The following is a 17239-nucleotide window of genomic DNA, read 5'->3' on the forward strand; positions in this document are numbered from 1 at the left end:
GGTCCTTGTTCACAATATATAAATGACCGAAGTGTCTCGCTTCACACAGTTTTGATTAATCAGACAATCGAAATAATCCGGCAAAAATATATCGGGTTCAGATTGACATCGTTACGATTCAACATAAGAGGCCTCGTTTATATGGTAAGAGAATCGACATGGAGACATGGGGTTGTTAATCTCTCTGTTACGATTATCTTTGCTGTCACCTGTCAATCTGATGGCCAGTCACGACCGTATGCTCTGCGGGAGCGTTCGCGTGTTTTCATTTGCGAGCGCGTTGCTGTAGCCGTTTTGTAGAACATCCCGTCTCGCCGACGCAAACTCAGTCGTAGCCTGCGCAGAGAACTGCATATACCACTCCCGAAAATTGTTCTTTTGCCGACTTGGCATTAGCGTTTACCAGCTGCTGGTGCGTTTTTCTTGCCAGGACATGTGCCACCTGCGCGGCATACTCCCGCAAGGCACGGGCCGGACTTTCACTCGACCCGGGAACATACTGGACAGCAGCCCGCTTTCGAAGGAGAGGAGGGACGTCCAGTCTTCCACGATGTCACAGTTGTCGTTCTGTTGCGTTGACGAATGACGTTAGTTATCCGCACCGTGCTAAGTTGCTCCGTAAACTTTCCGCATCCTCTGCAACTTCTTCAAATCCTGTGCGTATTCTTCTGGCGCACTGCATGAGAGTGCTAACAAAAGCTTCCGGGTGGCTATCGGGGCCTACGGAATTAAAATGCAGGTGGAGACCTGTGTGCGTGTCTTACTTATAGACCCTGAAACGAGAACGTTAAGATGACATTCACTGCAAACAAGACCCTCGTGCCGGAAGCCAAAAAGTCATGTTTCCTTTTTAACATCAGGATGGTAAACACAGTTAGTCGACTGCGGTCGCTGTGGAGCAGGTGGCATCCGATGATTGGTTGCGGCAGCGTTACCTCCGGTATCTGGCGAGCTTTTGGGTGAGCAGGTATCGGTCTCTGCGGCCGTCAACCGCCTCGATGTACGACCGCCGCACACGGAACATGCCGGTGTCAGCCTGGTAGAGTAGAGTGTCAAGGATCTCCTCGTGGCTGATTGTCTTCGTAGGGAGTACCACCTGTGGCACACACACAGAGAAAAAGAAAGACGTCAGGTGGCAAGACGCATGATACGCGTTTTTGCAAAATGTACGTATAAGAGACTGTATAAGCATTACTCATTGGTGACGAAACCCAAGGACAAGCCCCAGTTCCTCGGGCTCAATTTTTAAGACCACAGCAAAACTGTAGCGCACAAATGCCACGAACTAAGTACAGCAAGGGATGCACCCCTCCGCTTGAACCAACACTTATTTTCAATGCGAGACGAATTATTGTGATGACATGAATGTAAGGCACTGCGCCAGCGGCTTGCCAGTTGAGACAAGCTGCGTATCCGCGGCATATCCCACAAACTTCAGAAGAAATTCAACGGATACCAAATGAGGTTTCTGCTGTTCACATCCATCAAGCTTATGAAAATATGCGCCAAGGTGAATAAGCCAAACCCAGCAGACGAATGGAGAAGAAAAGGGGCCGGACATGCGGCCGCAACCACAAAAATAAATTCTCAGAATACATTAAACACGTCGCCTCAAGGAAACATTACCGCCGGCATTCGTAAACCAGCCAGGCCAGCCGATGCATGAAGGGTCTGTCAAAGAACGCACTCATTGGAAATGACACCGCCATCAAGAAACCCACCAGCGCATTTATCGAGACACGTTATTCCAAATTCACAAGAACTTGTAACCTCTCAAAGTTTATCAACACTTTTCTATGGGACAACACAGCCGATGCGTCAGCGCGGCAAGAAAGAAGAAATGATCATCAAAGCCGTCACTTCAGCTGCTTCTGCATGTTTGTTTTTCAATGATAACTTCATTCATGCGGCCAATATCGATTACGTATTCGCCTTTCTTTTCTTTTCCAACATAAACTCATCGCGCCGACCAGTCTTGTGTTTTTGTGTGCTGCATTCATTCTCTTGTTTTATAAAACTCTACGCTTATGGAGCGGTCACTTCTGTAGACTCTAGTGATGCCCCTACCTCACTCGCTGTCTTGGCGCGGGAACAAGCACAAGGTGGTTTCGCAAAATTCCCACGTGGCGATGACGCGAGGAGACATGGGGGCTCAAAAAGACTTCGGCGGCAAAGCTGCTTATTGGGCGACGGTATATCCTCTAACTAAAGAAAGCAGGCGGCCGGTGGCGTTAGCGCCGCCGCGTTTAATTGGTGGTTGTTGGTGTCTGAATGGCGCACGGTACTGATCACGCTGTATTTAAACATGACACGACATTCCAGATAGCACGCGTACAGATTCGACCAGAAAAATACGCAATATGGTTTGGTGTTTGAACTTTGTCGGGTGACGGAGACAGACTATGACTTTTTTTTAGTTTCAACGCGACTGCACTAGTGAAATTTGCTGGAACATGTGAGAAATGACTGCTAACTTTCGTTAGGTAAGGTGTGAGAATGAGTTTACCGCTTAAGCGTGCTCAGTAATAGTTTGGCCGCAACTGTACACCTTCGCAAACAGTAAGACAGACCCACACGGAACAATTTTCTAACGAAAAATGAAGAACGCCGTCCGGAAGCGTGCGTCAGGTGGCCGGCGGCCATGAAGTAGCTGTTCAGCAGAGCTAGACATGTTCGCCCGCCAGCCATTGCGCCCACCAGCGTGGACCAACGAGATGCACTACTGCTTCCGGAAGTACTTTGGTTTGGGCTAGTTGGTTCATAGCTGCAGTTGATGTAAGGACGGCGCGAAAGGAACTAGGACAAGAGAAGCACAGGAACACAACCGGACAGGCGCCAACTTTCAACTGAGGTTTATTAGCCCAAACCCTTACATCTTGTGAGGCACCCGAGCCGTATCACAGTAGCCTATCACACAAAAATAATAAATTGTCAACAACATTCAGAGTCCAGGAAATAGGCGCTACTTCTAACAGACCGGAAGATACATTCAGCACTACACATCTGATAGTAGCAAATTTTTTGGACTAAGTCTCACGATTATCTGAGCGCAAAACCAAGTAGGAACGCAATTAATCCTCACAAGAAAGACGCACGCTTGGCCAAGGCAAACAGGGCGCAATCTCAAAATTCCTGTTTTAACACATCGGGTGACAGTGAATGAATGAGCAACAAAAAATTCGGAAAAATTAGTGGACATGAAAACTTAAAGCCTTCAAGAAATTCTCTCAGCGTCAAATTACTAAGTATTGGTTTGTACACAGTTCCCTTTTGGCCGATAAAACACATCCAGGAACAACAAACTATGCAGATAAAACTTCAAGACATTAAAACCTTAAGACACCCTTCTAGGAAAGCCACCTCAGTATCACTGATTGAAAAGGATTGTGTACTAACGCATACGCTTCCCGCTTTCTTGATAAAATATACCTCCACTACACTTCTCGCTCAAATTTGTCTTTTCCGCTCATCAAAAAAATTGTTTTGTTTAATTCCGGACGGCACTCTTTGCAGGTTTTGCAGCGGTCTTCAATGAAGCTTCCATGTTGGTTGCGCACAATCCGCAAGTGTTCACTGGCACGTTCATTGAAACATCGACCGGTTTGCCCTATGTAAACGAGACCACAGCTTAAAGGAATCTTATACACAACTCCTGCATTTGGTGAGCTGCATTTGGTGACCTGCATTTGGTGAACTGTTTTTGATGTTCAATAGTGCGAACCGGTCATTTATTCTACGGCTTAGTCATAGTTTAAATCTTTGAGAGCTTTGGCGGGGCAGAAAACACAACTTGCACCTGATGTTTACTTGCGACTTTTACCTGTTACCGTTTGACAGTGCTCGTTCGAAACTCGTCAAAAGAAAAATAATCTCTAATTCGCTTCAGAATGCCTTGGGAAAGTCGCGCCATCACATGATGTCGTTGAGATTTGGTGCCCAAATCCCAAATTCAGGTTTTGATTTCGGCTATCTCCGAAATTTAAGAAATTGAAGCAACGTCACAATAAGAGACTTCCGGAAGCACGAAAGAAATCTGTCCCTGTCATTCCTTACATTCATAAAGTTTCCCATGGCGTAAAAAAAAGTCGCAAGTAAACATCAGGTGCAAGTTGTGTTTTCTGCCCCGTCAAAATTCTCAGAGATTTGCACTATGAATAAGCCGGAGAATAAACAACCGGTTTGCACCATTCAACATCAAAAACAGTTCACCAAATGCAGGTCATGAGTTGTGTATCAAATTCCTTTAAGCTGCGGTCTCGCCCACATAAGGCAAATCCGTCGATGTTTCAATGAACGTACCAGTGAACACTTGCGGAATGTGCGCAACCAAAATGAAAGTTTCCTTGCAAAACCTGCAAAGAGTGTCGTCCGGAATTAAACAAAACAATTTTTTTGAAGAGCGGAAAAGACGAATTTGAGCGAGAGGCATGGTTGAGGTATATTTTATCAAGAAAGCGGGAAGCGTATGCGTTAGTACACCATCATTTTCAATCAGTGATGCTGAGGTGACTTTTCTCGAATGTTGCCTTTAGGTTTTAATGTTCTGAAGTTTTATGTGCATAGTTTGTTGTTCCAGGATGTGTTTTTTCGGCAAAAAGAGAACTGTGTACAAAACAATACCTTTAGCACTTTGACGCTGTGAGAAGTTCTCGAAGGTTTCAAGTTTTCATGTCCATCAAATTTTCGGAATTTTTTGTTTGTCATTCATTCATTGTCACCCGATGTGTTAACGCAGGAATTTTGAGATTGCGCCCTGCTTGCCTTGGCCAAGCGTGCGTCTTTGTTGTGAGGATGAATTGCGTTCCTATTTAGTTTTGAGCTCAGATAATCGTGAGACTTTGTCCAAAAACTTTGCTATTACCAGATGTGTAGTGTTGAATGTATCTTCCGGTCTGTTAGAAGTAGCGCCTACTTCCTGGACTCTGACTGTTGTTGACAATTTCTTATTATTGTGTGGTAGGCTACTGTGATACGGCTCGGGTGCTGCACAAAATGTAAGGGTTTGGGCGAATAAACCTCAGTTGCAAGTTGGCGCTGTCCTGTTGTGTTCTTGTGCCTCTCATGTCCTTGTTCCTTTCGCGCCGTCCTAACATCAGCTACTGCTTCCGACTTCCGCCCGCCTCTTTTGACTCGCCTAGCAGGCCGGAAGGGGGATATTGACGAAAGCGACGCCCATCATGTACAATGGAGAGCTTTAGAATAGCGAATAGTACAACTTAGCCAAACGCAGTTGAAACGATAACTTTTCCCAGTGGCGCCATCTGTTTTTTATGAAGTGAAAAATATTGGACAACCGACGCCTCTCGTTAGGCCTAGAGTTGCCAAGTCGTCAATCGAAATAAAAAATACGGGATATTCATCGCCCATCCATTCTGCTGCAGGTAATACTGGATGAAACAAAAGCCCCATGAGCATTTACAACCATTGCCCGCCCCAAAAAACTAAAAAAACGCCGATATCCCGCCTAAACAAGGGCCCCTTTTCAAAGCGCGCCACACAGCGCGTCAACATGTTGGTAGCATTCGTTTTTCGTCGCATGCGGCGAAGCACGGAGAAGATATGCCGGAGTGCCGTCGAGCCTGCGCTTGCCACGCTAAGTTCGTAGTGCGAGTTCGTCCCAAGTGGGTTAGTCTTAACCGCGTCGTGCAGGCATACGCGAGGTAAAGCCTGAACTCCATGTACGCGAAAACTCACGCGAACGCGAAGCAAGCGACGAGCGACGCCGTCGCGCGAAGCATTTTCGCCGTGTCGCTTGTCTCGTCGCTCAGATCTGCACTAACGGAAAATCTCGCTCGTCGCCCAGAATTCCCCCACGCGATTGGCCAATCAGAGCCCCACACAGCCGTTTTCTGTTTGTCCATTGTTTTTCAGAGCTTCTCCTCCGAGATCGCCTCAACCACCGTGGCCTCAACAACCGCGCCGTCTTGGTCATCGCCACCGTCGAGAAAATATTTGCTTTGCTGTAGCTGTGAGGCAGACCCGCATCATTTAAATTAAGAAAACAATCTACTTGTTTGGTGCGGACGGCTAACAACATTTTGAGCGGGCCATGCGAGCGGGCGTACTGCGGGGAGAGATGCGTGTCGAGCCGCGGGTACCGGCGCTCGATCCACCGTGCCGCTGCGCTCCAACTGTGCAGAAACACTCGCGGCGCGTATTCTCACTGGTATATTATAGTTTGCTCACTTACAATCAGATTGCGGTGACAGTTTATAGGAGCGTTTTTACTAAGCCGGAGTGCACAGGCACCGAACGAAAGCACACCTCCCCCGTGAATCCGTGATCGGACTTCGTCTCCGCAAGCACGCCGGCTTGGTTATCTCCACTGCCGCTACACCGCTGCCGCAGAGGAACTATTTCTTTTGCCCTGACTATGAGGCACACTCACAATATCTTAAGAGAGAGAACAGGTTACAGGCGTGTTTCTAAGCTTGAGTGCGCAAAGCACGGAGTCCGCTGTGCACGTCGCGGGTGCGCGTCGCCTGCCGCCTTCGCTTGCAGCATGGAGGTTGCCCACTAAGCGACAGAGTGACGTCGCCGCGCCGCCTCGTCGCGTCGCTCTCTTTTTCGCGTACATAGAGCTCAGCCTTAACCCTTTACTTATTGCGAAAAAATTACCGGTTGGGAGTGTTTTAAATTAAAAATTATTTCCTCGAGAAGTGCCAAATGCACTGCGCATTGTATGGCATCCAACTGTAGCATATTGATTATACTTCCTAAAGAAAAAAAAAACGCCAGAATTCTGTGCAAAACGTTTCGAAAAAAATATTGATTAAATATGCTGGTAGCACAAAAAAAAGAATAGGAGCAAAACAAAAATAAGCCACTGCACTGAGCCAGAAGTTTATTACAAAAAAAAAATGAATATACGAAACGTTGCACGTGTTCTTAGCTACCATTCTTGTGATTTTCAGCTGGATACATATGTACCCTTCACTTTCAGTGGGCTTTCAAGTTAGTGAATATGACTGCTGTGCCACTAGAGAAAGAAGTCGCGTGAGGACATGAAGTGCAAGTAGATATTGGATGTGCTGTCCATCACACTTGTTTAGAGTTCTGTTCTCGCTTTTTTTCTACCAGAGCTTGCAGTTCCTCCTTTCCCCTATTTTCGATTGGTAGTAAATGGGTGCCACGGCTGAAAAGAGGGCGTGGTCTTTTCTGACATCACCATAATAAAAAACTACTGGTGCATTTGGTAAAATATCATGGCAGTAGGGTGCAAAGATCTTAAACCACCAATTAAAGCAATTCATTAATGACAAATTAAGCGCAGTACCAAAATGCAACGTGAACGGTAAGACGAAACACGTGCGAGCACGCGCTGATGTTCCGAGCCTCTGAGACAAAATCTCGCAGTCGGAACTGAAGTCCAACCATTCCATATGGTTGTGAAACTCACCACTGCCGCTATGAAGAATAGACAACATCCGTACTCACAAAAGTGCTCAGTGTAGCCTTTCGCTTTCGAGGAGCGCCTTCATTTTTCACGTCGCCTCTCAGCGTTAGAAAACGAAAAAACAAAGACAAAACTGAAACCAAGCAGATGGTGTATAGAAGCGCAGCTTGTCCAGAGCGCCAACTTGAATTTTGGGTGGTAGGCTCAAAACGTCGATCACATAAGACCGATGGCCAACGGCGCGGTAAGGAAAGAGGTAACTTGCCTCACGCGGCACGCATAATATAACACGGCTGCGTACCGATGGCAATAACCAGGATATTTCAGAAAATAAACCTAGCAAAACATTTGTGGCACTACTTTCGAAATTTTCTGCAAGCAGAGATTCAGTGGACCTGAGAGATTCAGTGGACCGTCTGGGATATGAACAATATGTGCCCACAATATCTTCGCGATCGTTCAAAAATATTCGGGAGTCGGATTAACAAACACTAGGCTCTATAAACCATTCAGCCAGCACCTGAGACAGATGGAAATGAAATAACTGCACTTGAACCTGTTCATCCCTCCGTACTTAATTATGTCATATGACAAGCTTGATGAACTGAAAACGGAAATAACAGAAACTGTACCTAAGCAGTTTGCCTAAACCGAAGCGCAAAAGTCAATAGTAAGTTAACATTGAAACAAACGCAGCAAAGAACATTCGAAACGATGAAGATAAAGACAATAACGCACACACTGAGGCTATCAATACCATACTATACACTTTTCCCCCCTAACATCGCCAACGTTTGCGAGCTCTGCACGCGAAGAAAAGGGTACTCTTTTTACTGCACGCAGCTCAAGATAAATCAGACACTATAGTCTTACAGCGTTATTGTCACAGGGCTGCTTTATTTTACGTAAAAAGTCCCGGAAGGCGTGAAATGAGCTGACGGCACAGCATATCGGATGTACTCATTCATATACGAGTGTGTTAACGCTTATTTTCCTGGATATTCAGTGTTCTAGGTACACGTGACGTTGCAGTGCAATGCGCCGTATTGATAAAAGCTTTCAACGCGCTATCTCGCACTTAGCAAAACTGTTTGCCACCATTGTCTGTGTTAAATGCCCAATTACAAATAGGTACCAGACAAACTGAACTAAACAGGCTAGGTTTAACCTACGGACAGTGCCACGACAAATACCGGCAGTATACTTAGAACGTTATGTCTAATGCGCACATCGTCTCGTGAGGCGCTATTATCTAAATTTCGTTACCGCTGGGCTGTCACAGGCGCCGGAAATCGTATCTCTGATGACACAAAACTTCCAATGCCTAATATTTTTGTTATGAGACCACAGGCCCAGCTGCATTGGTTTATCGAAGGCAAACTCGCAAGAACTGCGGCAAAAATCTCCTACTTTCAGTAGATACAAATAAGCCACTCAAGTGCAATTGTGGGAATAAGGAGTCCATACGATATGGAGAAATGTATGGAAATCTATGTGCTTCAATACGGGCTCCGCAAGAAATCCGCAAGGAACTTTGCGGAAAGTACTTTTCTCCTAAGATTTTCATATGGTGTGCATGTAGAGTCTGTACACTTCCATACATGATGCCTAAATTGTCCACATCGACTCCGTATGCTTTATGGGGACACCGTACGAGCCATATGGATAACATAGAATTATGAGAGCCGTCATAAATAACGTTTTAAAGGGGGGGGGGGGGGGAGGGAGGGTATTGTGAAGTGTTTTTAATTACGTTTTTACAGTAACTCATGACCCACAGGTGGCCACAATTTTAGGTAAGCCATATTGCATGAACGGCTAAGCTCCAGATCCTGATGCTCCGACTTGTATGTTTCTCGTGATAAAAATAGACTAAAGAAAATATTTGATACTTACTTTTCATACTTACTTTTATTAACTCTTGCGGCGGTATGAGGTACAGCTTCAAGTCCCGGGTCAGCCGGTTCATGGTGCATTGAAGTTCTCTCGGATCTGAAAAGGCGACGAAAGGAGGACATCATAACAATCGGGTCACTACGTTCGAGAGAGAAAGCTAGCCTAACACTTATGAGAAAATATGTGGGAAAGTGCCGTCCGATAGTACAATTACTCGGCGGTGAAGCGCCCTGTCCTCATATATCAATTGAGATTTGCAGGGTTATCGGACGCATCTGAGTAGTAGAAGCGTTTGTATGATGTGGTGTGCCGAGTCATCAGAACAGCCAATCGTTGCCACACCAACAAACAAATTTGAGAAGAAAAACATGCATTGAAGTTTGAAGCGGCTGATTAGGTGGTATCTGCTGTCAACTCATCTAGGGGTAACCATAAGTAGCAATCTATCGTGGAACTTGCAGATAAACATTATCTGCTCTGCTGCGTTTCGAAAATTGTGCTTCTTAAGACATAAACTAAAAAATGCCCCTTCTAAGATTAAGCTACTTTGTTATTCTTCAATAACTAGACCTAAACTCGATTATGCTTGCATAGTGTGGGACCCGTATACTAAATCTAACGTAAAAAATCTGGAAAGAATACAGAGAAGAGCTGTCAGGTTTATTTTTAATAAATATGCAAGGACTGACTCCCCAACTACTTTAATGGAGGTTAATAAAATTGAACCACTTGAACATCGTAGAAGAAAGCTTAGGTTATAATTTCTTTCTCTCTTATTACATAACAAACTTGGTTTAGATCCCTCATCATTCTTAACGCCGGCACCAACCACACAAACTCGTCAACACCATCCCAGGTCTCTGACTACTATATTCGCTAGAACAGACACTTACAAGTTTTGTTTTTTCCACGCACAATAACAAATTGTAATCAGGTAACTAAACCATTGTCCCATGAGTTTTTAACAAATTATTGCTATATTGTGTTCTTTTTTTTAAGTATTGCGTTTTCTTTGTGGTTTGATTGACTTTTTCGCCCGCCCTGCTTGGACTCAGTTTCCGCAGCATTTTGTAAATAAAAATAGATAATAAATAAAAGCTGCGCATTACCGACGAATCAATGGAAAGTGTTAAGAAGGCGTAGTGCACTCGCTGTGTTAAAGCGTGCTGCAAAATGAACACGTCAGAACAATTCCAATGGTAAAGCTTACAAGAAATGTATGCCAGCGAACTAATGTCTTCTTTTGGTCTTTTAAGGACTCCTACAGGTCGTCCATTTAAGGTCGCTCCCATGAAATTTTCCTACTGTCGCGCAGCTCGTAGTTGACGTAGTTACTGTAGTTAGAAAACGCCACAGTTACCTTGGCGCTCATATTCGCCACACCAAGATGAAGCTTTCGTGTACTACGAATTGCACCAACTAGCCCAACAAGAAGTTCTTGTAAACTGCCTGATGTAGTACAAATATCTTAGAAAGTAACTTATCTTAAACCAACATTATTCTGGTACATCTGAAAAAACAGCGCCTATAAATGTGGGAGAAAACTGTGCGTGCACACCAGGTCGGTTGATGGCCTTGACGTGGTGCTTGGCCCAGCGCAGCATGACTTCGAACTTGTCCACCTCGGGTATGTTCAGTTCGCGGCCGATGATGGTCTGGAACATGGACTCGGACAGCTCGAGGAAGTCCTGTCCCGCGAACAGCGCCGCGGCCCTCGTGTCCACGAACTGGAGGATCATGTTGACCAGCTCGGTGGCCGATGTGTAGCGCCAGTAGTAGTTCTCCAGGACGTTGAGCATGCCGCAGACGACCGAGAGGCGCAGGTGCTGCTTGGCGTGGTGGAAGCAGGCCTGCATCAACTCCGGCAGGTCGTAGTGTTCTGCGGCGCATATGAGCCCCGGGATGGACTCGCAGGTGAGGGGGCACGACCCGCAGTGCAGGTAGTCCACCAGCAGCTGGAAGGTATCGCTGTCGAACTCGATGATGTTGAACTGGGTAAAACATTGGCGAGAGAAATGCTCGCACGGGAAAATGGGTGGGACTGGAGAACACGCGCGGAACTGCACACTGACCGCTGCTGAAGCGAAGCAAATTTAAAATCACGAGAGTAATGACGACAGACGTGCAAGAAGGACGGATGCTGCGATTCTCTTTGCTATAACCTACCACGGTGTTTCCCAGGCAGTCAGCCAAAATGTTCTGAGCATGCTGGCATATTGAAAGGGAAGTATTAGGCGAGAATTATTTGCGAGAAAATCATGCTGGTGCTCAATTTTCGCCAAAAGTTTTCGTGGCTCAACCACGTCTATATTCCTCCAGATAATCCCCGATCGACTAGGAGTCACCATAACTTTAACATTAAGCTTACTTTGCTCTCAATGATAATTTCAAACGGAGCTTTTTTTCGCGAATTATTGAATAATGGAACGTAATCGATGGAACAGTTAGGTCACTGCCATTAAAAGCCTTCCTGTTAAATATTAATTCAACCTGATTTTATGTTTTGCGTGTAGGTGCTAGTGTCTTGCTGCATTTACTTTTTAGTACTCCACCATTGTGTTGCTATTATATTATTCTGTGTTACTATTTTGTCTCTCTCTGCCTAATCCTTGTCAATTTTTCTTTTCATTATTTACTGCCTTGTACCAAGTTTTCTACAGATTTGTTTAACCCCCTCTTTCAATAGCCCCATAAAAAGGCTGCAGTGTATATAAATAAAATAAAATAAATAAGAGATGCTTTGGCTGAATCAAGTAACTGTATATAAATCCACCTTTGGTCGAGGGAATGCATAGTTATCGGTTGTGGGACGAGAAAAAGAAACTACGACCAGCGAAGTTATAACAGGCGCATCATTGATTTTATTAGCCACTTTAATTGGGAAATGCCACAATCTATTCCGGTTCTTGTTCGGTGGATTCATGTGCAGTTCCGAAGTTTTTTGTGAGACCTGACAAAAGTGTTCGAAGCAGTTGCCGGCTACGTTGATTATTAATATTTGTTTTTGCTACAGTTGTGAATTATATGATTGCAAACGTATTCACTGGAACCAATGGTGCGGATGCTCAATACACTTTCCTCAGCTGAGGCCAGTCCTTATTTAAACTGCAGACTAGCTTTGCTGCGGTGAAAGAAACAAAGCATAAAAACAAAGGCAGTGCGCCTCTCTTATCGCTTAGACAAACGCTGCAACTCAGTCGCGTGAAAACTGCCGTTGAGCAAACATAGGCGGGGCTCTTACCTCGTGTTGACACAGCTTCGTCCTGTCCACCTTGTGAGCGTCCGCGCAAACACTCAGCGTTACTGTGGTCCCCGCCATTACAGTATTTCTTTCTTTCTCCTTCTCCTTGCCTGGAACGAAATAAACTGGCCATCAAAAGGGCACGCCCTCTCGTAATGTCGACCAACCGCGTATTGCGTCAAAGCGAGGTACAGACACAGTCCTCCCATTTCGTAGTAATATCGCAGCAGAGGCGACCAGACGGGCGTTCAGCGTCTCATGCAGGATAGCGGTGGAAAAACGAATGCGAGTACGCGCATGCGCACAGAGTGCTTGCCAGTTGCGGCGTCCCCTGCTCGGCTGATCTGCTGGCGGGACACAATCCCCGCTGCTCGTCTGCAGTTGTGAGTTGCAGCGCCGTCTGATCGACTGTTCCACTGGCGTGACAGAGACACAGCTAGCAAGCGCACTGCTGTTACTCCACTGTTGTTCTGCATGGCACGTAGCTGCCGTGATATTACCGAAAACAGAAGAACTGTACACCTTCCTTCTTGCATGTACACCCGAGAACACATGACATGATGCACAGGGGAACTAGCAAATGAAGCCGATCCGGCGACGGAACCAACAAGGTTCATAGTGATTTATGCTTTCATAGAAGCTAGAGACTAAGAAGCTGCATTAATTTTAGGAGTACCACATGCTCTGGTTTAGTGAAGCATCATCATCATCATAAGCCTGACTACGCCCACTGCAGGGCGAAGGTCTCTCCCAAGTCTCTCCATTTATCCCGATCCCCTGCCAGCTGCCGCCACCGTATCCCAGCAAATTTCTTAATCTCATCTGCACACCTAACTTACTGCCGCCTACTGCTACGCTTGCTTTCTCTTGGAATCCACTCCATCAAGCTTAAGGACCAGCAGTCATCTTGCCTTCGCAATGCATGGCCTGCCCAAGCCCATTTCTGCCTCTTGATTTCGACTAGGATGTCATTAACCCGCGCTTGTTCCCTCACCCATTCTCCCCGCTTCCGGTCTCTTAACGTTACACCTATCATTTTTCTTTCCATAGCTCGCTGCGTTGTCCTCAACTTAAGCTGAACCCTTCTCGTTAGCCTCCACGTTTCTGCCACATTGGTCACTATCGGTAAGATACAGCTGTAGTATACTTTCTCTTGAGGGATATTGGTAAACTGCCAATTTTGATTTGAGAGAACCTGCCAAATGCATTGTGCTAAATAAGTAATAGCCGTCTATGCTTTCGCGCGCATGAAAATAAATTCGAAATAAAATCCGCCATTTCTCTTTTTGTTACTTCACCTTAGTTTTATGATAGACTTCTACAAAGCACACTCGCTCATAAAGCTCGCACAGCTGCCAGGAGTGTAGTTATATGCAAGAAGCTCAGGTTCCTGGTGGCTAAAACGGCAAAAAATGCGTTATTACCTATCATCACAATTTCTAAAAAATTAAAACATTTTGTTCATCTTTCACAGCCTTGGCTGCCGCCGCATACATGTGGTCTCGAGTGTACAACCAAACAGAGACAGAGAGAGAGAGAGAAAAAGAGAAGGTGCGAGTGTGTCTGGTGATGCTACTGCACTACTCAGGCAACTACATCGCTGTGCCCAGTGGGTACACGAAGGGAGGCAGGTCTGAGTGCAGGGGGGTGCTCCTTTAAGATATACTACAGCCTATTGGTACTCCTCGGATGAGTCGACGTTACTCTTGTCGAATATTGTTCTTGACAGCCTAAAAGACAGTTGTAAATTCGGCTTGGGCTCCACACTCGCACACGATGCACACTTTTCTCGAAACTAGTGCTGTTCTGAAAATTCTCCTCTTTTGTGATATCGAAACCACAACTCACGTCTGTTTCCTGTGGTGGCAATCATGACATGCCGCATATTTTCACGGCGTTGCTCCTACTGAATGCCCATCGGTCCATCATAAGTTGCTCTACTACACCCTAGTTTCAAAACCATTTCTGTAGAGCCTGGTGGACATACCGAGTTTTTGCGGGGTCCTTCAAGAATGGGCTTCCCCGAGTAGTACTAGTGCTAATAGGAGGAAATAGAGTGAATGGTAATAAATCCAACTGATTCCCGTACTTTTCACCATCCATGTTAAAAATGTGGCGTACAGCTATATCGCAATCTCCATGGGGAGTACACTCCCAAGGAGCCCACCTGGATATATGACCGCAGATGTCTCTTTCTTGAGAGCACTTATAAATCTTATGGCGCAGACCCACCTGAAGGCAGTTTATGGCGCATGCCTATGTGGATAGCATCGCCAGAGTTCAACATCTTCGTGACTGACCACTTTCCGCCCAAATGGTCCTTTATGGTGCAGGCCCTGAAGGGCCACATTATCTTGTTGGCATCAAGTGAACATAAGTTTTCGTTAGGACTTCATTCGATAACGACATCTGTGAGAACGCAGCACACTCCGGCTAAGGCCTCTCATTCCGCTACCCCTGTAACGTTTTTTAGTCTTATGGTCACTTGTGTTCATTAAGAGTCGCATTAAGTTACTCCGTGTAGAAAAGTAATACTTTCGAAGGAGGTCGGTCAGAGTAGGCACATATGAACAGTTAGTTACCTGTTAAATAGTTAAAGCAACTCTCACTATGATATGAAATGCGGGAACAATTATTAATGCTAAGCCGCTGAGATGTTTAACGGCTGAGCCTAACAACAGCTGTATCAATCTGAACGTGCAATGACAGGTTGTAACGACTTTACGCGGATGTTGGGGTGAAAAACAACCGCACACTATTGACCATTCTACGAAGACGGGGCAGTGTACCTGTACCGATACTACAAGGGAAGAAGATAGGTTGTTGCTCACAGTACCTGTGTCAGTGCTGTTTACAAGTTAATCTCGTTCGTTTTCGACCCGGCGCTGCAAACTTAAAATAACAAAGCAAAAATATTCCGCCAAGGTTTAACGGCGCACATAGACCAAACCGCTCTGCTTGGTCGCGCGAGGGTTTCTTTGCAAGGTAATCTTCGAGTTTCCGCCTTGACAAAAGTCTTCCAAGCGTTCGTGATTCACACGTGCTCGAAAACTAACCCTCAGGTCAGATACTGTCGCGTTGCCATCATCCTCCCCTTAAGGTTTTTCCTCGGCGCCTACACATTTCCTGTGACAGTCAGTGATGCCTTCGGTTGGCGTGTTTTCGTATAATCAGGAGGCGCCAACCAGTGACACCAATGCCTTTGTGGAAAAGCGTGTTTGCAATAACCAGCCTAGTAAACAGCTTCCAGGACGAAAATGAGTGACGTACTAATGCGCTTGCTAACTAGCCGATGTTTATAGCCTCCTAGGAGAGAAACAGCCCAGACAAGTACGAGCCTGCGCGACCCTTTCACGCAAATGAAAAGGGCGGGCCATCGTCGGCGATGGATTTTACGACCTTGCGTGTCCCTCTCGCCGAGGACCAAGTTGCCGTCATAGCGCCGCGTAGAGCAAAGCACCAAGTTTCTCCCAAGGTCGGCGTGCCCCACCGCATTTTCATCGAAATCGCAGAGTTCCGAAAGTCTTGTCGTCATCGAAATGGCCCACTACGCCGGGCGCGAATGAGTGATGGCTCGAGGAAAGCCATGATCGAGTGTGCCATTTATAGCCACGCCCAACTGCCGAAGCTGTCCAGTATCGCTTGCATCGATGGCGTTATCCCGGATGCAAACTTTTCGGGCTTCGAGACCGACCATAGCACTAAAACACTGGGCGCTTTCCAGACACGCGAGTGATAACAACGAAGGCGAGGGTCGACCCGACTTTTTATGTAACAAGCAAATGAAGTGAAATGCGTGAGGCTAATGCGTTGTGCAGTACAGTTTGCGTCAGCTGCTGTAGCGCTGGGACCTTCTCTGGCGCGCCAGGATGGCGTGCGTAGAGATCCAGCGTAGAGATTGTGCAGCCCAGTGCTGAGCAAAAATTCATCTGGTTGGCTACAATAATGACAAAGATGCATAAACGGACGTCAACCTCAAATTCTTATTTAGAAGCCTTATTCCATCTTATTTTGTAGCTGTCATCCAATTTACATTTTAAAGAAAGTTAAGGTTTAAATGCCTTTTTCTCTCTCATCGTGTTCTATGGAAGCTGTTTCAGGATTGTTTTTATATTGTTTTCACAATTACTTATTCCGTAAACAAGTTTTAAAAAGGCGTGACTCCGAATAAACTTGATGGGTATACCTTCTTTGAAGGCTTGGCTACAGTCATAACTCAGTTTCCTGGACCACAACTAATTTTGTCTGCAGAGAAACACTCCACAGTGCTCAAATATAAATAAGAATTATCAGCGTTGAAAAATATGCAATTCTTGTTGTGCCAATGCTCATCGTTTCACGGTTTTGTACGTCGAGAACAAAAGCCATCGAGAATGGAAGTCCCAGCTAAAGCAAGTAAATTTCAACGGTTCCCTTAACGCCATGACTTGCTCCAGTGGCCGTTCTTGTCAGCTCATGTCGCTAATGTTAGGATGGTGGAGGTACCCTATGGTTCAAAACTGGGTTGACAATCATCCCGAATGCTGCGAGACAGTCCTGACTTGATCACAAGTCCCAACTTGTTTTCGTTGGGACAGCTGAATGTGCCTATTTCTGGATTGCTTGGACACGTGAAATATATGGCACTCGCTAAAAGCCCCGGAACCGAAAGCAAAACAGCGATCGTTCCTAAAGTAGTCGCGGGGCGATGGCGACGGTGACGGGGA

At 45.8% G+C, this 17239-nt stretch overlaps 1 protein-coding gene across 2 annotated transcripts in view; it reads right to left on the reverse strand.

Moving 5' to 3' along the window:
- Positions 1-821: 821 nt before the first annotated feature.
- Positions 822-17239, reverse strand: part of rsh (Rap GTPase activating protein radish) — a 396216-nt gene continuing 379798 nt past the window's right edge. The window contains exons 15-18 of one of the 2 annotated variants that reach the window (XM_077626927.1): positions 12534-12643; positions 10851-11283; positions 9293-9388; positions 822-1096 (exon numbers count right to left, since the gene is read on the reverse strand). In XM_077626927.1, the coding sequence (XP_077483053.1) occupies positions 1053-1096; positions 9293-9388; positions 10851-11283; positions 12534-12643 (683 nt within the window). In that variant the 3' untranslated portion in view covers positions 822-1052. The remainder of the gene's footprint in view (positions 1097-9292; positions 9389-10850; positions 11284-12533; positions 12644-17239) is intronic. The other variant, XM_077626926.1, reaches the window with a different exon arrangement.

Source organism: Amblyomma americanum, chromosome 6 (assembly GCF_052857255.1).
Source record: "Amblyomma americanum isolate KBUSLIRL-KWMA chromosome 6, ASM5285725v1, whole genome shotgun sequence".
In the NCBI taxonomy this organism is placed as follows: Eukaryota; Metazoa; Arthropoda; class Arachnida; order Ixodida; family Ixodidae; genus Amblyomma; species Amblyomma americanum.